General features: G+C 47.9%; 1 protein-coding gene across 5 annotated transcripts in view; it reads left to right on the top strand.

Moving 5' to 3' along the window:
- Positions 1–14,277, top strand: part of LOC137325085 (choline transporter-like protein 5) — a 355,604-nt gene extending 341,327 nt beyond the window's left edge. For 3 of the 5 annotated variants that reach the window (XM_067989790.1, XM_067989793.1, XM_067989791.1), the window contains 2 exons: positions 5,149–5,233; positions 10,267–14,277. In XM_067989790.1, coding sequence (XP_067845891.1) covers positions 5,149–5,233; positions 10,267–10,385 — 204 coding nt within the window. In that variant the 3' untranslated portion in view covers positions 10,386–14,277. Of the gene's footprint in view, positions 1–5,148; positions 5,234–6,884; positions 7,515–10,266 lie in introns of those variants that run through there. The other 2 variants (XM_067989792.1, XM_067989794.1) reach the window with 1 other exon arrangement.
- Positions 14,278–23,918: the final 9,641 nt, after the last annotated feature.

The raw sequence follows: 23,918 nt of genomic DNA, 5'->3' as shown, positions 1-23,918 counted from the left end.
TGAGAGAGCGCTGCACTGTCGGAGGGTCAGTACTGAGGGAGTGCTGCACTGTCGGAGGGTCAGTACTGAGGGAGTGCTGCACTGTCGGAGGGTCAGTACTGAGGGAGTGCTGCACTGTCGGAGGGACAGTACTGAGGGAGTGCTGCACTGTCGGAGGGACAGTACTGAGGGAGTGCTGCACTGTCGGAGGGACAGTACTGAGGGAGTGCTGCACTGTCGGAGGGACAGTACTGAGGGAGTGCTGCACTGTCGGAGGGACAGTACTGAGGGAGTGCTGCACTGTCGGAGGGACAGTACTGAGGGAGTGCTGCACTGTCGGAGGGACAGTACTGAGGGAGTGCTGCACTGTCGGAGGCTCAGTACTGAGGGAGTGCTGCACTGTCGGAGGGACAGTACTGAGGGAGTGCTGCACTGTCGGAGGTGCCGTCTTTCGGATGAGACGTTAACCTGAAGCCCCGTCTGCCCTCTCAGGTGGACGTAAAAGATGCCGTGGCAATATTTTGAAGGCAGGGCACTGGCCAATATTCACCCCTCAACCAACATCACTTAATAAAAACAGATTATCTGGTCATTATCACATTGCTGTTTGTGGGATCTTGCTGTGCACAAATTGGGCTGCCGCGTTTCCCACATTACAACAGTGACCACACTTCCAAAAAAGAAGTACTCCACTGGCTTTCGGACGAAACAGGTGGGAGGCAAACCGGCCTCGTAATGAACGGGGATGAAAATCGGTCGGTTTCCGTAACGGGCGTCAGTTGCACTTTTTACAGTTGAAAACTCCCCACCCCTGCCCCGTATTTAATTCCCTCCGTCCGCTATTTCTAGCGCTCTAGTTAGCACATTTCATCTAACGTCCCATTTCTTGTATTTCAACACCGGCTTAAATTATGCCACTTAAAAATATTGCAGGGAGGAGGACGATCCCTATCTGTCGATTTTGAAGGTTCCTCAGTGAAAGTCAAAGGAGTTTTATTGCAATACATGTTTGCAGCAATATTGTGCCAATTGATAATTCCCAGTATCATCCGCCTCTGGGTGTCATCAATAAGCCTCAAATAGGAATGGGGCAGTTTGTCCCCCAGCACTCACGACTCAGAATCATTGAACGATACAGCACAGAATGAGGCCATTCAGCCCATCGTGCCTGTGCCAGCACTTTGAAAGAGCTATCCAATTAGTCCCACTCCCCTGGCCTTTCCCCGTAGCTCTTCAAAATTTTCCTTTTCAAATATTTATCCAATTCCCTTTTGAAAGTTATTATTGAATCTGATTCCACCGCCCTTTCAGGCAGCGCATTCCAGATCAGAACAACTCGCTGCGTTAAAAAAAAATTTTCCTCATCTCCCCCCTGGTTCTTTTGCCAATTATCTTAAATCTGTGTCTTCTGGTTACCGACCCTCCTGCCAGTAGAAACAGTTTCTCCCTATGTACTCTATCAAAACCCCTCATAATTTTGAACACTGCTATTAACTCTCCCTCTAACCTTCTCTGCTCTGAGGAGAACAATCCCAGCTTCTCCAGTCTCTCCATGTAACTGAAGTCCCTCATCCCTGGTCCCATTCTAGTAAATCTCCCCTGCACCCTCTCCAAGGCCTTGACATCCTTCCTAAAGTGTGGTGCCCAGAATTGGACACAATACTCCAGCTGCTCTCTAAACAGTTCTGCAATAAAAAAGAAAAGGGAAAGAAAGACTTGCATTTCTACAGCGCTTTTCACGAACTCGAGACGTCCCAAAACGATTTACAGCTAATGAAGTACTTTTGAAGTGTAGTCACTATTGTAATGTAGGAAACGTGGCAGCCAATTTGCGCACAGCAAGATCCCAAAAAATGCAATGAGATAAATGCCCAGATAATCTGTTTTTTAGTGATGTTGGTTAAGTGATAAATATTGGTCAGGACCCGAGGAGAACTCACCTGCTCTTCTTCAAAATAATAGCTATGGAATCTTTTACGTCCACCTGAGAAGGCAGACAGGGCATTGGTTTAACAACTCATCCGAAAGACAGCACCTCCAACAGTGCAGTACACCCTCAGAACAGCCCCTCCGACAGTGCAGCACTCTCTCAGTACTGACCCTCCGACAGTGCAGCACTCCCTCAGTACTGACCCTCCGACAGTGCAGCACTCCCTCAGTACTGACCCTCCGACAGTGCTGCACTCCCTCAGTACTGACCCTCCGACAGTGCTGCACTCCCTCAGTACTGACCCTCCGACAGTGCAGCATTCCCTCAGTACTGACCCTCCGACAGTGCAGCGCTCCCTCAGTACTGACCCTCCGACAGTGCAGCACTCTCTCAGTACTGACCCTCCGACAGTGCTGCACTCCCTCAGTACTGACCCTCCGACAGTGCTGCACTCCCTCAGTACTGACCCTCCGACAGTGCAGCACTCCCTCAGTACTGACCCTCCGACAGTGCTGCACTCCCTCAGTACTGACCCTCCGACAGTGCAGCATTCCCTCAGTACTGACCCTCCGACAGTGCAGCACTCCCTCAGTACTGACCCTCCGACAGTGCAGCACTCCCTCAGTACTGACCCTCCGACAGTGCTGCACTCCCTCAGTACTGACCCTCCGACAGTGCTGCACTCCCTCAGTACTGACCCTCCGACAGTGCAGCATTCCCTCAGTACTGACCCTCCGACAGTGCAGCGCTCCCTCAGTACTGACCCTCCGACAGTGCAGCACTCTCTCAGTACTGACCCTCCGACAGTGCTGCACTCCCTCAGTACTGACCCTCCGACAGTGCTGCACTCCCTCAGTACTGACCCTCCGACAGTGCAGCACTCCCTCAGTACTGACCCTCCGACAGTGCAGCACTCCCTCAGTACTGACCCTCCGACAGTGCTGCACTCCCTCAGTACTGACCCTCCGACAGTGCAGCATTCCCTCAGTACTGACCCTCCGACAGTGCAGCACTCCCTCAGTACTGACCCTCCGACAGTGCAGCACTCCCTCAGTACTGACCCTCCGACAGTGCTGCACTCCCTCAGTACTGACCCTCCGACAGTGCTGCACTCCCTCAGTACTGACCCTCCGACAGTGCAGCATTCCCTCAGTACTGACCCTCCGACAGTGCAGCGCTCCCTCAGTACTGACCCTCCGACAGTGCAGCACTCTCTCAGTACTGACCCTCCGACAGTGCTGCACTCCCTCAGTACTGACCCTCCGACAGTGCTGCACTCCCTCAGTACTGACCCTCCGACAGTGCAGCACTCCCTCAGTACTGACCCTCCGACAGTGCTGCACTCCCTCAGTACTGACCCTCCGACAGTGCAGCATTCCCTCAGTACTGACCCTCCGACAGTGCTGCACTCCCTCAGTACTGACCCTCCGACAGTGCAGCACTCCCTCAGTACTGACCCTCCGACAGTGCAGCACTCCCTCAGTACTGACCCTCCGACAGTGCAGCACTCCCTCAGTACTGACCCTCCGACAGTGCTGCACTCCCTCAGTACTGACCCTCCGACAGTGCTGCACTCCCTCAGTACTGACCCTCCGACAGTGCAGCACTCCCTCAGTACTGACCCTCCGACAGTGCAGCACTCCCTCAGTACTGACCCTCCGACAGTGCAGCGCTCCCTCAGTACTGACCCTCCGACAGTGCAGCACTCTCTCAGTACTGACCCTCCGACAGTGCTGCACTCCCTCAGTACTGACCATTCCGACAGTGCAGCACTCCCTCAGTACTGACCCTCCGACAGTGTTGCACTCCCTCAGTACTGACCCTCCGACAGTGCTGCACTCCCTCAGTACTGACCCTCCGACAGTGCAGCACTCCCTCAGTACTGACCCTCCGACAGTGCAGCACTCCCTCAGTACTGACCCTCCGACAGTGCAGCACTCCCTCAGTACTGACCCTCCGACAGTGCAGCACTCCCTCAGTACTGACCCTCCGACAGTGCAGCACTCCCTCAGTACTGACCATTCCGACAGTGCAGCACTCCCTCAGTACTGACCCTCCGACAGTGCTGCACTCCCTCAGTACTGACCCTCCGACAGTGCTGCACTCCCTCAGTACTGACCCTCCGACAGTGCAGCACTCCCTCAGTACTGACCCTCCGACAGTGCAGCGCTCCCTCAGTACTGACCCTCCGACAGTGCAGCATTCCCTCAGTACTGACTCTCCGACAGTGCCGCACTCCCTCAGTACTGCCCCTCCGACAGTGCAGCACTCCCTCAGTACTGACCCTCCGACAGTGCAGCACTCCCTCAGTACTGACCCTCCGACAGTGCAGCGCTCCCTCAGTACTGACCCTCCGACAGTGCTGCACTCCCTCAGTACTGCACTGGAGAACCAGCTTAGATTTTGTGCACAAGTCCCTGGAGTGGGACTTGAACCCATGACCTACTGACTCAGAAGTGAGAGAACGACCCACTGAGCTGCAGCTGACACGGATTCAAAGTTGAATACTTGACCAGAAGATAAATAACAAGGATATGGAATAAATGGGTAATCTAGTGATCAGTTACTCAACTGCCGGTGTTTATGCTCCACGTGAGCCTCCTCCCTCCCTACTTCATCTCACCCTATCAGCATATCCTTCTATTCCTTTCTCCCTCATGTGTTTATCTCACTTTCCCTTAACTGTATCTATGCTACTCGCCTCCATATTCCACATTCTAACCACCCTCTGGCTAAAGAAGTTTCTCCTGAATTCCCCGTTGGATTTATTAGTGACTATCTTATATTTATGGCCCCTAGTTCTGGTCTCCCCCACAAGTGGAAACATCTTCTCTCCGTCTACCCTATCAAACCCTTTCATAATCTTAAAGAATTCCGACAGGTCACCCCTCAGCCTCCTCTTTTCTAGAGAAAAAAGCCCCAGCCTGTTCAGCCTTTCCTGATAGGTATAACCTCTCAGTTCTGAGATCATCCTTGTAAATTTTTTTTTTGCACCTTCTCCAGTGCCTCTATATCATTTTTGTAATATGGAGACCAGAACTGTTCACAATATTCCAAGTTTGGTCTAACCAAGGTTCGATACAAGTTTAACATAACGTCTCTGCTTTTCAATTCTATCCCTCTCGAAATGAACCCCAGTGCTTGGTTTGCTGTTTCTTATGGCCTTGTTAACATGTGTCGCCATTTTTCTGTGATTTGTGTGTCTATAAAAGTGTAACTGTGTGTCCTTATGTTTGCAGACTGTGATATTTGGATCCTACCTAATTGCACATGGCTTCTTCAGCGTCTATGCAATGTGTGTCGATACACTCTTCCTCTGTTTCTGTGAGTAGATCTCGAAACTGTGAAAGCTCTCTTTGCATAATGTCAAAATGTTAAAAATGTCGAAACTGGAGTGCGTAAAGGTCTCTCCGTTGGGCTCGTCAATGGCGCAGCCCGTTTGCTCGGTGAGTTGCTGAGGCGCACGAATCAAAGTCAATGATCCAGGCTCTGTGCGGTGTCAGTGCATCTCCGGCAGGGCAGCGTTAGGGGTCCTCGAGTTAGGCTCAGTGCCCTTGTTTAAGAAGAGGTTGGGGAGGAGGGGGACAGGAAAATGGCCACCTTCTCACTCCTGTTTGCTATCCAGAGACCCTCCCGAAAGGACCCATTGGATAGATGTTGGGGTGAGGATAACACCAGGCTCGGCTGTGATGCCTCCAGAGGTTGAATAGGCTGCCAGTGTTCACTGTCTGGGCTTAGGTGTGGACGAGTTGCTGGACAGGACAACGTCCGTGGAACTGTACCCCAGGGACAAGGTACTGGAGGGGACTAATATCCATGGGACTGTACCCCAGGGACAAGGTACTGGAGGGGACTAATATCCATGGGACTGTACCCCAGGGACAAGGTACTGGAGGGGACTAATATCCATGGGACTGTACCCCAGGGACAAGGTGCTGGAGGGGACTAATATCCATGGGACTGTACCCCAAAAACAAGGTACTGGGATTGGGGGAAAATGAGCCCGGGTTTCTGCTCTTGGGTTATTGGGGATGGTGCTTTGTGAAAATGTGGGTTTTCAGAGTTGCTCTAAAGCTACAGACCCAAGAGGTCCAGATACTCAACCTGAGAATGTTCCAAAAAGGAGCCGGCTTCGTGAACACGGGAGGGAAAATACCCCCACCCGTGAGACAACTTTGACCGTCATTATCAACCACTGCAGGTCAACTATTGTCTTCCTGAGTTACAGGGGAGGCCAAGAGCTGCATTGACCATGGCCTTTCACACTTCTACAGCCTTTGGGTCAATCGTCATTAAGTGCAGTTCTATTTTGAACCCAAAGCACTGAGTTGGAGCCCGAAGGCGGTTAAAGCTCCATCTAGTGGCATTGACGTGCAGCTGCAGGTGTGACTGGGGACCCGTGACACTCAATCCTATCGCGGTGCGATTTTGGAGGCGTGACAGGAATGGTGGGTGACACCCAAATAAAGGAGCGCACGCCTGAAATTAATGCATCTGTGAGTTTGAACCCGAAGGCTTTGTTGCTTTGCTGGCGTTAAACCCAAGCCTTTTAACACGAGAAAACTTTTAATATGCATTTGAAACCAGCTGAGATAAATTTTCTAGAGTTCCCTTGGCATGAATTCCCGCAGATGATGCTTTGGGTGTTGCTACAGTGCCAAGAACTCTAAACCGGCAGCTAAAAACATTAATCCCTGAGCTTCACCAACTGCTTGCTTCGAGTTTAATTGTGATTTTGTTTAAGGCTGGTGACTTTTAATTTTTTTTTTAAAAACGGACTTTCAAAAACCTTCTAACTTATTTCTTGTGGTTTCCCTTTTCGTTCCTCTTTTTCCCCCCCCAACACCCACCCCCTGCCCCTCTCCATTATCATTACTTTTTCATTCTCTCTCTCTCTCTCTCCGGATTTTCGTTTCGACGCACTTTCCTGCCTCCCTCGCTCCTCGTCGCTTTGGCTTCTCGCTAACTCTCGCAGGCGAAGATCTGGAACGGAACGACGGATCGGCAGAGACACCCTACTTCATGTCGCCCGAGCTTCACAGGATTCTGGGTCGGCAGGAGCTGAGCCCCAGGAAGGCAAATGGATAACTGTCTTGCGCTGCCTTGCACTGCACTGAACTTTTCGCCTGGCTTTCTTTTATATATATATATATATATATATATATAGACACACACACAACACACAAAACACACTCACGGAAACACGCCGTAATAACCTGCCTTGACGGTCGGTCTCTGAACCTCAGATCTCGCCGCGTCTTAACTCCGAGGGGAAACACGTAGAGTTTCCAGTTTTTGAAGAAAAAAAAACAAGAGAGAGAAAAACTTTTTAAAAAAAAAATCAGCAATATGACGCAGATGTACATAAAAGGCGTCATGGGCTTTTGTGCAGGAAGAGGTAGATAGAGGCCGCACTGTCCGTTCCGCTAGCTAAGAGGCTTTCTTACTACTTTTAACTGGTGGCCAGCGACCCAGGTTCAGGGTAAACGCCCAGTAGATACGACCGACGAGGGTTGGAACTTGTCGGTGGTAACTATATTTAGCCTTACAAAAAGGACCCGAATCTGTGACCCACGTGTGATGCCTGGGTTATACCGTTGTAAACAATTTTACAACACCAAGTTACAGTCCAACGATTTTATTTTTAATCCCACAAGCTTTCGGGGGCTTTCCCCTTCCTCAGGCGGTGTGAGGAACCGCCTGAGGAAGGGGAAAGCCCCCGAAAGCTTGTGGGATTAAAAATAAAATCGTTGGACTATAACTTGGTGTTGCAAAATTGTTTACAATTGTTAACCCCAGTCCATCACCGGCATCTCCACATCATGGGTTATACCGGGTCTGGCTCTCTACTGTCCCATCTTTCGATGCTCCTGTCATGCAACAGGAAATTCTATATATATGTCGAAAAAAGAAAAGACTATAATATGCAATAAACGGTCTATGACAGGGCCGGGGAGCCGGGGAGGGCGGTGCTGAGGGTGGAGGGAAAGGGGGCCGACATTTCCTGGTTGTCGTGCGAGCGGGTCACAAACTTGCAACGACATGGCGTACGGAGGAAGACCTCCTTCCGTCGTCCCTGAATCGTAGCTAAAGGTGCCTAAAGCGACGATTGTAACGCCGATGCTTTTACGGGAACAGTCGGTGAGTCCGGATACACTGGCCCAGAAATTGCTGGAAAAATAAGGGCGGGTCCACAACCATCGCCCGGCCAGCGTTAGTACGTAAATGGTACGTAAACCTACCAGCTCGCACTTCCAGCAAGTTACGCCGCAAAGAATCTTCAAGCTGAAAGGTGAGGAAAAGAGTCCAACTCACGTCACTCACCGTAAGATAGGAACAGGAGGAGGCCATTCAGCCCCTCGAGCCTATTCCGCCATTCAATTAGATCATGGCAGATCTGAATCGTAACTCCAGCTATCCGCCTTGGTTCTATAACCCTTAATACCCTTGCCTACCAAAAATCAACCATGCGCCATTCCAGCAATTTCTGGGCAATGTTTTTTTTTCTCAGCTCCGAGTGCGCTGCGAGAATTCCTGCTGACTATAAACTAAAGCCATTTGTTTTTTATAATATAAACATGCTTCTCTAACGGGGCGGGGCGGGGCGGGGGTTGTGGTGGGGGTGGGAGGCTCGTCGCGCGCCGGGAGATGTTTGACATTTAAAGGGGCAGTGGGCGCAGAGTAAGGAAAAGTAAAGAGTTTTGTTTCCTTGTTCGACCTCGGGACGCTGGCAAGGCCGTCAAATATTGGCCATCCCCTGAGAAGGAGGCGGGATTGGGGGCTTGAAGGGGCGGGGTGGTGGGGGGGGGGGGGGCGGGGTTCGGAAAAGCAGGGAGGTGAGGGACAGAGGGACCGCAGGTAACGCACGAGAGGGGAGAAAGTTCGTAGGGATGCAGCTAACACATTAGTTACAAACTCCGTTGAGAGAGATTTCATTCCGTTAGTTGCTACTTGTGATGATAAGGTGAGGCGGCCGCAATGAGGTTGTAATATATTTGCCTTTATATATAAGTGCAGGGCTACACTCTGTGAGTTTTTTTACTATTTAGAATCAGTACATTTTTAATAAGTATATTAGAAAAGAGAAATGCAAGCAAAAAAAATCAAATCAAATATTAGCTTTGCTGGTCCTTAAAGCATTTGCACATAGTGTATGAATGCTGCGATTATGGTGCTGCATAATATATATAATATCTATATATTATATCTCTCCATGTTGCACTGCCGATTTGTCCTGCCTAATATAGGCTCTGTCGATACAATGGTTTGCACTTTGACTAACGGGGTTCAAGACTAGAGAAGCTGGGATTGTCCTCCTTAGAGCAGAAAAGATTAACGGGAGATTTAATAGAGGTGTTCAAAATTATAAAGGGTTTTGAGAGAGTAAATAAGGAGAAACTGTTTCCAGTGGCAGAAGGGTCGGTAACCAGAGGACACAGATTTAAGGTGATCGGCAAAAGAACCAGGGGGGAGATGAGGAGATTTTTTTTTTACGCAGCGAGTTGTTCTGATCTGGAATGCGCTGCCTGAAAGGGCGGTGGAAGCAGATTCAATAGTAACTCTCAAAAGGGAATTGGATAAATACTTGAAGGGAAAAAGTTACAGGGCTACGGGGAAAGAGCAGGGGAGTGGGACTAATTGGATAGCTCTTTCAAAGAGCCGGCCCAGAGCTGAATTTACCCTCGTTTTCAGTTTAAAACTACGGTCACTTTCAATGTAGAGCAGATTAATGTCACCCCCCCGCCCCCCAGTCACACACTTGAAGGAGGCAGCAGATTACTCAGTGGGATGGGGACCTGGAGCACACTAATGTCCCTAACGGCAGATCATTGAGTCAAATAGTTAACAGAAGGCTGATCGAAAAGATAGGAACATAGGAACAGGAGGAGGACATTCAGACCCTCGAGTTTGTTCCTCCATTCATGGCTGATCTGTATCTTCACTCCCTTTACCTGCCTTGGTTCTGTAACCCTTAATCCCCTTACCTAACAAAAATCTATCAATCTCAGTTTTGAAATTTTCAATTGACCCCCAGCCTCAACAGCTTTTTTTGGGGGGGTGGGGGGAGAGTTCCAGATTTCCACTCCCTTTTTGTGCTTCCTGAACGACCAAGCTCTAATTTTAAGTTATGCCCCCTTGTTCCGGACTCAATTTTGAATTGAGCCCGTTCGAAGCCGACGTACTTATTTTGCAGGAGTGAATTTAAATGTGTTTGTATCGTGGTCGCAGTGAACTGTAATATTCCTGCCTAACGCCAGCCTTAAGACCCCAAAGAAAAGCCAATGCTTTGGAGTTGACGTAGAAGTGATCATGAGTTGTCGTTCCCTGTAATCACCATCTATAATTCCTCTTCGTAGTGGAAGATTTAGAGAGAAACGACGGCTCGGCAGAGAGGCCGTATTTCATGAGTAAAACGTTGATGAAGATTCTGAACAAGAGGAATCGCGAGGTGGAGGAGGAGAGAGAGAGCCACTGAAGCCTGGCCGCGGGGTGACATCTTCCCTGATCTGTATAAAAATAATCTACGTCGGGCAGTAGTGCAGGCTTTTCAAAGGTCACACACGCATCTGGACAATGCTGGTTCCCAAAGGTGGGGCTGTCTTCAAAGAAACATCACATTGCAAAAAACCCGGAGCGAGGGTAATAACAAAAGACGGCTACACGGTCACTGTCAACAAACGGGAGACGTGAAGGGGGGGTGTTGCCGGGTGGGAGTTTTGTGGGAACCCGCCAATAGGTGACATTAAGATATAACCAGAAGTGGTCTCTGATCCAAGCTAAATACAGGTGCAAAAATTATGGGGAACATTAGGAACAGGAGGCCATTCAGCCCCTCGAGCCTGCTCCGCCATTCAATTAGATCATGGCTGATCGACCCCATTTACCCCCCTTTCCTCCGCAACCCTCGATACCCTTACACGACACAAAATCTTGGCGATCTCAGTCTTGAAAGCTCCAATTGACCCCCAGCATCCACAGCCTTTTTGGGGGGGGAGAGAGTTCCAGATTTCCACTATCCCTTTGTGTGAAGAAGTGCTTCCTGATTTCGCTCCTGAACAGCCTGGCTGTAATTTTAAGATTGTGCCCCCTTGTTCTGAATTCCCCCAGCCCCGCCCAAAAAAAAACTCATTGCTAGTGGCACCATTGTGTAGACATCTGTACAGATGCTGATTCCATTTCAGCCAGTTACCTTGGGAATTGAATTAATCCCTGTGCGTTTTTGTTGTGCACTAGTTAGTGTTTGTGTTAATTGACGATAGCCTTAAAATAGTGCAGATAGGAATTTAACACAATTTCACTTACTAGAAATAGTGCCGAGTGGAAATCAAACTACTTGTTATGTCGATACTGATTTCACAGGGTGCAAAAGGAGGCGACATTAATCAGTTCAAGTGCCTTGTCTTTGATGTTGGAGGAAGGTCTGAATTCTGTATTAGCGACGCGTTGACAGGAAGTAGCAGATAGAATTTAGAGGTGACTGTCCACATGTGGAAGAGTTAATGGTGTCCAATAAATTTCGAAACGTTTTAAGCCAAAATAAGGCCGGCTTCCAAAACAATGACAGAAAAATGCTGGAAACGCAGATATCAGCATCGGGAGAGGGGAAAACCCAGGTTAATGTTTCATCTGGACTTCCCAAAATTGTAGCCCCTCTTCCTATCTTTTAAGACCTTGCTGTCTTTCTCCAGCGTTTGCAGTTTCTTTCCTCTAGTGATGTGCTCGCTGTCCATATATTATTTCCTTCCCATATATCCCCGTTTTGCGCCTTGGATTGATTATCAGGAAGCTGGGCGTTCCCAGGCTATGGTTTTCCAGCTATTAAAATTAATGGATGCAAATGAGATGTAATCTCCTGGGAGAGGCATCGATGGCAGAGATAAAACCCATGACCGAAAAGGGAAAGAAATACCCTCAGGTGATCGAAACCTGTCCAGGAGATCACATGGACCAAGTGTCATGTGTAAAGACACTTACCCTCTGTATGATGCGATCTCTGCCCCAGTCAGGGACCGGTCCAGCTCTCTCTTGAAGGCGGCAGAGAGTCAGCACCGACCGCACCAGCCGGTAACGTATTCCATGGGCTCACTACTCTCTGGGAAAAGAAGAGCCACCCAACCTCCAGTCTGTTCCTACTTTGCCATAGTTTAAATGCATGTCCCTTGGTCCTCCCCAATCTGTTAAACTGGAATAATCTGTCAACAGGGTCACTATCCAGTATATCAGTAATTTGAGACATGACGTGTGCTGAGTGTAACAGGCTCGGGAGGAACAGGTGACTTTGAACCTATGGTTCCCAAAGCTCTCCCCCACTGGGGGTTTTCCTCACCTCATGCCTGGGTCTGTTGGAGACTCAATGATAGAGATTGATTGCTGTGATTGGTCAATAACTCCATTATTGTCGTATCATGCGACTACCAGGATGGTAGAAGGTGAACGAGACGGACCTGGGCCTTTTTCCGTCCGGCAATTCCTGTGGTTAACGGATGGAAAATCATTCCCTGGGGATGTGCCACTTCCCAAGATGTGGAAAACCTCCTATTTCATTCCTCTTAAGAGCCAAGATAACTCCTAAATCGAAATTGTTCTTACCAGCTCAATCACTTGACTGCTGCGGACCGATGTAATAGTGAGCTATTTCCTTACTTGATTGTTGTGTGGGGGAACTGTAAACCATTGGGACATTTTAATGGGTAAAAATCCCAGCAAGGTTTATTCGGTGCTAATACTAGGAAAATTCACCAGCCAAAATAGCCTTAATTACGGTTAGAGTGCGGTGATATATCGATAGTTGAACCATGGAGACGGGGAGGTTCCAGGCTCGTTTATAATCTGTGCTGAATTAGCTCCTCTCGGCCGGGTTGGGGTGTGGGGGGGGGCTTACATTTGGCCTCAGTGCTACTGAGCTGGAAAGTGGGGAGAGGGATAAATCAGGCAGATATTGTCCAATTCTGGGCATCGCACTTTAGGAAGGATGTCGAGGCCTTGGAGAGGGTACAGAGGAGATTTACTGGAATGGTACCAGGGGCGAGGGACTTCAGTTATGTGGAGAGACTGGAGAAACTGGGGTTGTTCTCCTTAGAGCAGGGAAGGTTAAGGGGAGATTAAATAGAGGTGTTCAAAATTATGAGGGTTTTGATAGAGTAAATAAGGAGAAACTGTTTCCACTGGCAGGAGGGTCGGTAACCAGAGGACACAGATTTAAGATAATTGGCAAAAGAACCAGAGGGGAGATGAGGAGAATTTTTTAACGCAGCGAGTTGTTCTGATCTGGAATGCGCTGCCTGAAAGGGCGGTGGAAGCAGATTCAATAGTAACTTTCAAAAGGGAATTGGATAAATACTTGAAGGGAAAAAATTTGCAGGGCAATGGGGAAAGAGCAGGGGAGTGGGACTAATTGGATAGCTCTTTCAAAGAGCCGCCACAGGCTCGATGAGACGAATGGCCTCTTTCTGTGCTGTAAGATTCTATGAAATGGTATGTCAACACCTTGTGTTCAGGATGTCAGCCTGGTTTAGTGGATAGCACTCTTGATTTTGAATGGGAAGCTTGTGGGTTCAAGCCCCACTCTGGACCCCGCACTCTGGCACATTGTTGGAGGTCCTGTCCCTCAAACAAAATGTTAAAACTGAGGTCCCACCTGCCAGGTACAGTCAGGTGTTAAGTAATCCCAGGGCCACTATTTGAAGAAGAGCAGGGGGGTTCTCCCCAGCGTCCTGGCCAACATTCCTCTCTCAACCAACATGGCCAGAGAAACAATAAACTGGTTCGCTCGTAACAGAAGGGTCCTAGAAAACAAAATCTGTCCAAGGGAACTAGCTTAATCTGAAATGGAACTTGTCACACGTAGGAACAGGAATAGGCCATTCAGCCCCTCGAGCCTGTTCTGCCATTAAGTTAGATCATGGCCGATCTGTCTCTTAACTCCATTTACCCGCCTTGGTTCTGTAACTTTTAATACCCTTACCTAACAAAAATCTATCAATCTCAGTTTTGAAATTTTCAATTGACCCCCCAGCCTCAACAGCTTTTTGGGGGGAGAGAGTTCCAGATTTCCACTCCCCTTTGTGTGAAGAAATGCTTCCTGACATCACCCCTGAACGGCCGAGCTCTAATTTTAAAGTTATGCCCCGCCTTGTTCTGGACTCCCCCCACCAGAGGAAATAGTTTCTACTCCAGACAGTTCCACACTGTGTACTTTGAAATGTAGAGTATCGGACAACCACTGTTAGTGAACAGCGGAACATTTCCGAAAACGTCTCCTGGGAGCGACTTGGATGGTGATCAGTCCCGACAGGTCTGCCGTGATACGGTGCTCCCGTACAGCGACTCCACCCGGGGAGGGAGGGAGGGGGGGGGGGGGGTGGGAATAATTAAATTTCGACGCCTGTTTCTTGGAAGCTCATTCCCTCCAACAATACAGGTTGAAAGTCAATAGAGTTTGACTCCAGCCATCACGTCAAGTGCAGCGTGCGTTAAGTCATCTGTAAGTAATGACCGCACCCCTAGAGAAAAGGGTTTCGAGTAATTGGGTTGTTAGTGCTTGGACCGAATATTGCTGGTTGTGGGACCTGGAGATTGGTGGGTGAGCCTCAGGAGTTTGCTTGATGTTGCTCTCTCTGTTACTGAACAGGGGGCGGCCGGGGCGGGAGTGGGGGCAACACGTTTACTTTCAACGTTGGAGGCCGCTGTTAAAATGGCGGAGAAAGGAATGTGAGGTGGCGGATGTTAGCGGGGGTTTAATTCTCGACTCGCGTCCTCAGGGCTCAGCTTCGTTGGTCCAGAGCATCTCATGTGCCAAGATCACTAAACTTTAACGCACTGTACGGTCAGCAGGGTGGGGGGGGGGATTTTCTTTGGTCTGGGCCCGGGCTAATGGGGGAGTCACCTGATCGGGGTGAATACCATTAATTTGCCGGGTCAGACACACACCTGTAAAGGGATCCGTCCGATTTATCTTCCACACGCCCCCAATCCCCCGCGCCCCCCAACCCCCCCGTGCCCCCCAACCCCCCCGTGCCCCCCAACCCCCCCGTGCCCCCAACCCCACTCACTAAGCCCTGGTTTGCTGACAATACCAGCCATCACCACTAGGGGCCAATTTCAGGTCTTGGCGTGTCTGATTTCTAACTCGCTAATCTTACCAATGTTTTATATATTTATTATTAACAGGTCATTTTATTTGTACCAATGTTACTACGCCAAACTGATCATTTGCATGAAAATTTGAAGCTTTAAAATCTAATCGATGCTTCTGCTGTGCAGAAATTTGACCGATTTTGCCATAAATCTTTTGTGTGATTAACTTTTAAATGTTTGGTATTTGATGCAATGTTAATATCCCTCAGAGCTCTGTAATTATAAATTTACTACCACAATGAATTTTATTCAACAGCAGTGATATGATGCATTGAAATATTTACATTTAATAAACTTTTTAGGTAATAAATAACGGTGTTGATTGTGTTCACTTAACTCTCCTGATCTTCGTACGGATTTACGGAAATTGACGGGCAGCAAAAAAACAACTGGTCCATCACCCCTGACCCACACTTCATGATGGCTGGAACATCAGGACCAGACACCTCCCTCTCCCCCACACCCCTACCTCCCTCTCCCCGCCCCCCCCATACCTCCCCCCACCCCACCCCTCTCCAACCCCACCCTCCCCACCTCCCTCTTCCCCCTCACCCCTACCCCCCACTCCCCACCCCACCCTTCACCCCCTACTCCCCCCACCTCCCTCTTCTGCCCCACTCCCACCCCTACTCCCCCCACCTCCCTCTCCCCTCCCCATCCCTCCCCCACTCCACCCCTCCCCAACCCCACTCCCTCCACCTCCCTCTTCCCCCACCACTCACCCCTACCCCTCAACCCCCACTCACCCACCTCCTTTTTCCCCCTCACCCCTACCTCCACTCCCCACCCCCCTACTCCCCCCACCTCCCTCTTCCCCCCACCCCTCATTCCCCTCCCCACAGCCCCACTACCCCCCCCACCTCCCTCTTCCCCCCCCCACCCCTCATTCCCCTCCCCACAGCCCCACTCACCCCCCACCTCCCTCTTACCCCTCACTCCCCTCCCCACAGCCATGTAATCTCCTGGGAGAGACAAACACCACAGAAAAACCCAGGGCCAATAAGGGAAAATTCCTCTCCGACTCCCTCGGGAGATCAAAACCAATCCAGGAGATCACATAGAGTGTTATCTATAAAGACTCTTACTGTCTATATGATACGATCCCTGCCCCAGTCAGGAACTGGTCCAACTCCCTCTTGAAGGTGGCAGAGAGTCAGCACCGACCACACCAGCCGGTAATGTATCCAGAGGCTCACTACTCTCTGGGAAAAGAATCATCGTCTAACACCCAGTCTCTTCCTACTCTTCCATAGATTAAACTCATGTCCCCTTGTCCTCCCCAGTCTGTTCAACTGGAATAACCTATCAATAGGCAGGCTATCCAACCCTTTCATTATTTTATAGACCGTCAATTCGTCTCTAAACCTATGCTGCTCTAAAGTAAATAGACCCAGGTCCTTAAGCCTAGCTAGTAATTCAAAAGTCGTGTCACATCCTACACATGTAATGTCAGCTGTAGCTCAGTGGTATCACTCTCGACTGTGAGTTAGTAGGTTTTGGAATCAAGCCCACTCAAGGGACTTCAGTACAACTTACGTCAGATGTCAGGTTGATAACACAAGTGAGAACCAGGCAGAATATAGAAAGTTCAGAGGGGAAGTGAAAAAGGAAATAAGAGGGGCAAAGAGAGAGTATGAGAATAGACTGGCGGCCAACATAAAAGGGAATCCAAAAACATCTTCTATAGGCGTGTGAACAGTAAACGGATAGTAAGAGGAGGGGTCGGGCCGATTAGGGACCAAAAAGGAGATCTACTCATGGAGGCAGAGGGCATGGCCGAGGTACAAACATCCTGAGATACGGGGGTGGTGCCAGAGGACTGGAGAATTGCAAATGTTACACCCTTGTTCAAAAAAGGGTATAAGGTTAAACTCAGCAACTATAGGCCAGTCAGTTTAACCTCAGTGGTGGGGAAACTTATAGAAACGATAATCCGGGACAGAATTAACAGTCACTTGGACGAGTGTAGGTTCATTAGGGAAAGCTAGCATGGATTTGTTAAAGGCAAATCGTGTTTAACTAACCTGATAGAGTTTTTTGATGAGGTAACAGAGAGGGTTGATGAGGGCAATGCAGTTGATGTGGTGTATATGGACTTTCAAAAGGCATTTGATAAAGTGTCACATAATAGGCTTATCATCAAGATTAAAGCCCATGGAATAAAAGGGGGCAGTAGCAACATGGATACAGAATTGGCTAAGTAACAGGAAACAGAGAGTAGTGGTGAACAGTTGTTTTTCGGACTGGAGGGAGTTGTACAGTGGTGTTCCCCAGGGATCAGTGCTGGGACCACTGCTTTTTTGATATAAATGATTTGGACTTGGGTGTACAGGGCACAATTTCAAGATTTGCAGATGACACAAAATTGAAAGGGTAGTAAACAGTGAGGAGGATAGTGATAGACTTCAAGAGGATATAGACAGGCTGGTGATATGAGCAGACACGTGGCAGATGAAATTTAACGCAGAAAAATGCGAAGTGATACATTTCGATAGAAAGAACAAGGAGAGGCAATATAAACTAGAAGGCACAACTCTAAAAGGGGTACAGGAACAGAGAGATCTGGGGGTTTATGTGCACAAATCGTTGAAGGTGGCAGGGCAGGTTAAGAAAGCAGTTGAAAAAGCATATGGGATCCTGGGCTTTATAAATAGAGGCACAGAGTACAAAAGTATGGAAGTTATGATGAACCTTTATAAAACACTGGTTCAGCCACAACTGGAGTATTGTGTCCAGTTCTGGGCACCGCACTTTAGGAAAGATGTGAAGGCCTTAGAGAGGGTGCAGAAGAGATTTACTAGAATGATTCCGGGGATGAGGGACTTTAGTTACGTGGATAGACTGGAGAAGCTGGGGTTGTTCTCCTTGGAACAGAGACGGTTGAGAGGAGATTTGATAGAGGTGTTCAAAATCATGAAGGGTCTGGACAGAGTAGATAGAGAGAAACTGTTCTTGTTGGCGGAAGGGTCAAGAACCAGAGGACATAGATTTAAGGTGACTGGCAAAAGAACCAAAGGTGACGTGAGGAAAAAATTTTTTACACAGCGAGTGGTTATGATCTGGAATGCACTGCCCGAGGGGGTGGTGGAGGCAGATTCAATCATGGCCTTCAAAAGGGAACTGGATAAGTACTTGAAAGGAAAACATTTGCAGGGGTACGGGGATAGGGCGGGGGAGTGGGACAAGCTGGATTGCTCTTGCATAGAGCTGGCACGGACTTGATGGGCCGAATGGCCTCCTTCCGTGCTGTATCCTTTCTATGATTCTATAAAATCTAGGCTGACACTCCAGTGTAGTACTGAGGGAGTGCTGCACTGTCGGAGGTGTCATCTTTCCGATGAGACGTTAAACTGAGGCCCTGTCTGCCCTCTCAGGTGGACGTGAACGATCCTATGGCCACTATTTTGAAGAAGAGCGGGAGAGTTCTCCCCGGTGTCCTGGCCAATATTTATACCTCAACCAGCATCACTAAAAACAGATTATCTGGTCATTTATCGCATTTCAGTTTGTGGGATCTTGCTGTGCGCAAATTGGCTGCCGCGTTTCCTACATTACAACAGTGACTACACTTCAAAAGTGATTCATTGGCTGTGAAGCACTTTGGGATGTACTGAGGTGGTGAAAGGCGCTATATAAATGCAAGTTCTTTCTTTTTTCTTTTTAACTTCCATCAATCTTTCCATTTGTACCGAGTGCCTGCCCAGATCGGCTGAGGATGATTCACCAATCCCCATGCATCTTGCTACATCAGAGGATCAGGAGCGGGAACCCGGGCCGACTCCCTGCCGAGCCTCGCTGAAGAGAAATTGACCCACTCGCCCGAGGGTTCTTGACCTTTAGTGGACAACAGGTGAGGACACTGGTCTGGCCCCGTGAGCAGCCCTTCCTATTTCCAGCCCTCTTCTGTTTAATGGGTCAAAGGTTGACCTGGTCCTGTCTATCATTCAACCACATCGGCATTGGAATCTTTGGGGTTCGGCTGAGTGAGAAAAACATCCCGAGCTATTTTGTAGTCGACTAAGGTCATAGGAACATAGGGACTGGAGGAGGCCATTCGGCCCCTCGAGCCTGTTCTGCCATTCAATTAGATCATGGCTGATCTGTATCTTAACTCCATCTACCCGCCTTGGTTCCATAACCCTTAATCCCCTTACCGAACAAAAATCTATCAATCTCAGTTTTGAAATTTTCAATTGACCCCCAGCCTCAACAGCTTTTTGGGGGAGAGAGTTCCAGATTTCCACTCCCCTTTGTGTGAAGAAATGTTTCCTGACATCACCCCTGAACGGCCGAGCTCTAATTTTAAGATTATTCCCCCTTGTTCTGGACTCTCCCACCAGAGGAAATAGTTTCTCTCTATTTACCCCATCAAATCCTTTAATCAACTTTAACATCTCAATTAGTTCACCCCTTAATCTTCAATACTCAAAGTTTATGCAACTCGTCCTCATAATTTAACCCTTTAATCCCCAGTATCATTCTGGTGAATCTGTGCTGCACCCCCTCCAAGGCCAATATCCTTCCTGAGGTGCGGTGCCCAGAACTGAACGCAGTCTCCAGATGCAAATATTCCTAACTAAGGTCTAATGTTTTTTCGAAAGTTGTGTTCAGCTTCATAACGGTCGCTGGGAGTAGCAAGACAGAAGAAAGGCATTAAGTGCAGTGAAGTTAACCAAAAATTAAACTGGGCCAGTTGCATCGAGTTACATCGAAACCACAACACAGAAACAGGCCATTTGGCCCAACTGGTCCATGCCAGCATTTATGCTGCACACGAGCCTCCTTCCTCCCTACTTCATCTCACCCTATCAGAATAATGTTTATTCCTTTCTCTCTCATGAGTTTATCTAGCTTCTCCTTAAATGCATCGATGCTATTCGCCTCAACTACTCCTGGTGGTAGTGAGTTCCACATTCTTACCGCTCTCTGGGTAAATACATTTCTACTGAATTTCTTATTGGGTTTATTAGCGACTATTTTATATCCATGGCCCCGAGTTCTGGTTTCCCCCGCAAGAGGAAACATCTTCTCTACGTCTACCCTATCAAACCCTTTCATAATTTTAAAAACCTCTATCAGATCATCCCTCAGCCTTCTCTTTTCCAGAGAGAAGAGCCCCAGCCTGGATATTGGTGGATAAAGACCTAAGGTATTTGTGGTGACATCCCTGCATCCATCATTGTAATGGAGGCATGAACCCGTTTACTTTAAATAGTTTCAATGCCTCTAGTGGGGAAAGGAATAGGTTAAATAATGGATAAAAAGTGGAATGAGAGTTAAAAACAATAGTGGTGAAAAGGGGGGAAAGTTGTCAGGAAAGCAGGCAGTATTTGGAAAGTGGCCTTGAGGCAATTAGACGCATTTCAGGAGAGAGCAGGGATTGAGGGTAGGGAGATAAATCCGTTGGTCCCATGCTTCCGGCAAGGAATGGTGGTCGGAGGGAGTGTGGGCTGGAGATAGAGCTGCAGTGTGGGAGCGATATATCCATGGCTCGGATGGAGGGTCCCAACACCGCAGATCCTTCTCCAACCCTGACCCATCCTTCCTACTAACACACTCCGCCAACTGGGAGTGCGGGAGCACTGAACTTACTCCACGGTGAGAAGATGGGTTGGTAGGGTCAATCTATGGGAAAAAAAGGGACAGGCTTAACGGGCCGAGTGGCCTTTTCCTGTTCCATTGAAATATGGTCCAAAGAGAGGTGAGCAAGTGTTTAACATTTTAAATAATGTTTTGTATAAGTGAAAATACTAAGTTTTAATTATTTCTGTAGTTTCTGGCTCAATGTGAAAGCTATGCCAACTTAGCACAGTGGTAGTGTACTTGTCTTGAGCCCGTAGGCTGTGGGTTCAAGCTCCAGTCCATGAGCTGAGCACATAATCCAGGCTGACACTTCACAGTACTGAGGGAGTGCTGCGTTATCCAACATTGTATTTTTTTTTCTGGTTCAGTCTTGTCTCTTTCGGGATGTTATAGATCCCGTGGTACTATTTGAGGAAGAGCAGTGAGTTCTCCCGGTGTCCTGATCCTGATCGATTACTCGACCAACAGTAGTGGGCACTGCTGTTTGTGGGATCTTGCTGTGTGAAAATTAGCTGCTGTATTTGCCTACATAACAACGGTGACCGCACTTCAAAAAATATTCAGCAAATGATCCATTCCGCGGAATTGATCCAATCTGTGTTTTGTATCTGACCCTTGATATAGTGCATTGATCCATTCCGTGTTTTGTATCTGACCCTTGATATAGTGTATTGATCCATTCTGTGTTTTGTATCTAACACTTGATAGTGTATTGACCCACTCCATGTTTTGTATCTGACACGATATAGTGCATTGATCCATTCCGTCTTTTTTATCTGTCACTTGATATAGTATATTGATCCATTCCACGTTTTGTATCTATCACGATTTAGTGTATTGATCCATTCTGTGTTTTGTATCTAACATTTAATAGTGTATTGATCCATTCCGTGTTTTGTATCTGATACTTGAAATAGTGTATTGATCCATTCCATGTTTTGTACCTGATCCTATGTATAATGTATTGATCCACTCCATGTTTTGTATCTGACCCTATGTATAATGTAGTGATCCACTCCGTGCTTTGTATCTGACCTTTGATATAGTATATTGTTCCATTCCACGTTTTGTATCTGACCTTTGATATGGTGTATTGATCCATTCCATGTTTTGTATCTGTCACGATTTAGTGTATTGATCCATCCATGTTTTGTATCTGACCCTTGATAAAGTGTATTGATCCATTCCGTGTCTTGCCTCTAACACTTGCTATTGCATTCAATGTCACTCGTGGGGGAAATTGCTCTGATCCATTATTGGGAACATGAGCTGTATGAGATGTGGTGCATTGGACCATTGCATTTTTTGTAACTGACCCTGGATGTAGTCAGTAGATCCACTCCTTATTTTATAGCTGACACTAGCAATCCCCGGAGGTCCAAAAGTGATGGGCAGGACCCGGTTGGTACAATCCGTGCTTTGTGAGTTGTTTACGGTAATATATCTGAACTGCCCTGAACTACCTTTGCCCCAGATTTAATCACTGCACTTACCTTGCGCTTTGATTGTAATAAATAGCAATGCAGCAGCAACTTTTTGGAAATGAGTTTGGACTCAAAAAAGTTGCAGGATAATTATTCTGTCAGGTTTGCTGATAATTTCAAAAAGGATTTTTACTTTCCATTCAATTGTTTTACTTTTTCGTAAAGAAAGGGAAATCGACAGAAATCTGATCACGAAAGTCATGCTTGTCTCACATAATCTGATAAAGAGCAGTGTTTATGGGGTGTGTGTGTTTTTTTTTTGTTTAGAAACGTGAAGATTTTCCAGTTGCAGTCTGGAAATAAGCGGCCGTGTGTCCTTCGAAGGTTTATCACTTAGTCATATAGTTCAGGGTGTTTCTGATCCCTCTCAGGAGTATCAAGAACGAAATAACATCGCAAGGCGGTCCGAGGAGCGGTACATCCAATGACTGTTCCCCCTGATCCTGAACATGCGACAAAGAAGGACATTACAATTCAAAGTCTGGACTGTGTGCAGCAGAAGAAATATAAAGGTTTGTTGGCTCAATTGAAACTTTCCATTTTTATATTTCCAAAATGAAGCTGCGTGGTGTTAATAAGGAGCGGTGGGTCTGAAACAAAATGTCAAAAAGCAACATCACAACACAAGGAGGCGCGGAGGGGGTTAAGTCAGTGTAAGTATTTAGTTTATTGGTTAGTGTCTTTAGTGGTTAGTGTCTTTAGTGGTTGGTTAGTGTTTTTAGTGATTGGTGTTTTAGTGGTTGCTTAGTGTTTTTAATGATTAGTGTCAGATAAACATTTAAATAGCCTTAAAGCTAAACAAACAGTTTTAAATAACTGTTAAGCCAACATGGCAGGAGAGCTGGGGCTCTGTGCCACGTGGGAACTCCAGAAATCACAGTGTGTCCTGGAAAACCACGTGTGCAGGAAGTGCCGCCATCTGCCCGAGCTCGAGTTCGGAGTTTCTGAGTTTGAGGGGCGGCTGGTGTCGCTACAGTGCATGCGGGAAGCTGGGAGTTTTGTGGATCGCACGTTTCAGGAGGTGGTCACCCCCCAGCTACAGAGAGTTCAGGGGGAGAGGGAGTGGGTGACCACCGGACAGACAAGAAGGAACAGGCAGGCCGTGCAGGAGTCCCCTGGGAGTGTGGCACTCACAAATTGGTATTCAGTGTTGAATACCAGTGAGGGTGTTGACATAGAAACATAGGAAATAGGAGCAAGAGTAGGCTATTCAGCCCTTCGAGCCTGCTCCACCATTCAATATGATCATGGCTGATCCTCTATCTCAATACCATATTCCCACTCTCTCCCCGTACCCCTTGATGCCTTTTGTGTCTAGAAATCTATCCAGCTCCTTCTTAAATATATTCAGTGACTTGGCCTCCACAGCCTTCTGTGGTAGAGAATTTCACAGGTTCACCTCCCTCTGAGTGAAGAAATTTCTTCTCATCTCAGTCCTAAATGTCCTACCCCGTATCCTGAGACTGTAACCCCTCGTTCTGAACCCCCCAGCCAGGGGAAACATCCTCCCTGCATCCAGTCTATCTAACCCTGTCAGAATTTTATATGTTTCAATGAGATCCCCTCTCATTCTTCTAAACTCAAGTGAATACAGGCCAAGTCGACCCAATCTCTCCTCATATGACAGTCCTGCCATCCCAGGAGTCAGTCTGGTGAACCTTCGCTGCACTCCCTCTATGGCAAGTTTATCCTTTCTTAGGAGAGACTGCACACTTTGGGAGAGTGCAGTCAGGAGCAAATCCATGGGAGACTCGGCTGCACCAAGGGCCAAAATAAATGCAATTGTTGTAAGGGATTTGAGAGTC

The sequence above is a fragment of the Heptranchias perlo genome, chromosome 9 (assembly GCF_035084215.1).
Source record: "Heptranchias perlo isolate sHepPer1 chromosome 9, sHepPer1.hap1, whole genome shotgun sequence".
Taxonomy (NCBI): Eukaryota; Metazoa; Chordata; class Chondrichthyes; order Hexanchiformes; family Hexanchidae; genus Heptranchias; species Heptranchias perlo.
This window is presented reverse-complemented; position numbering and strand designations above follow the sequence as displayed.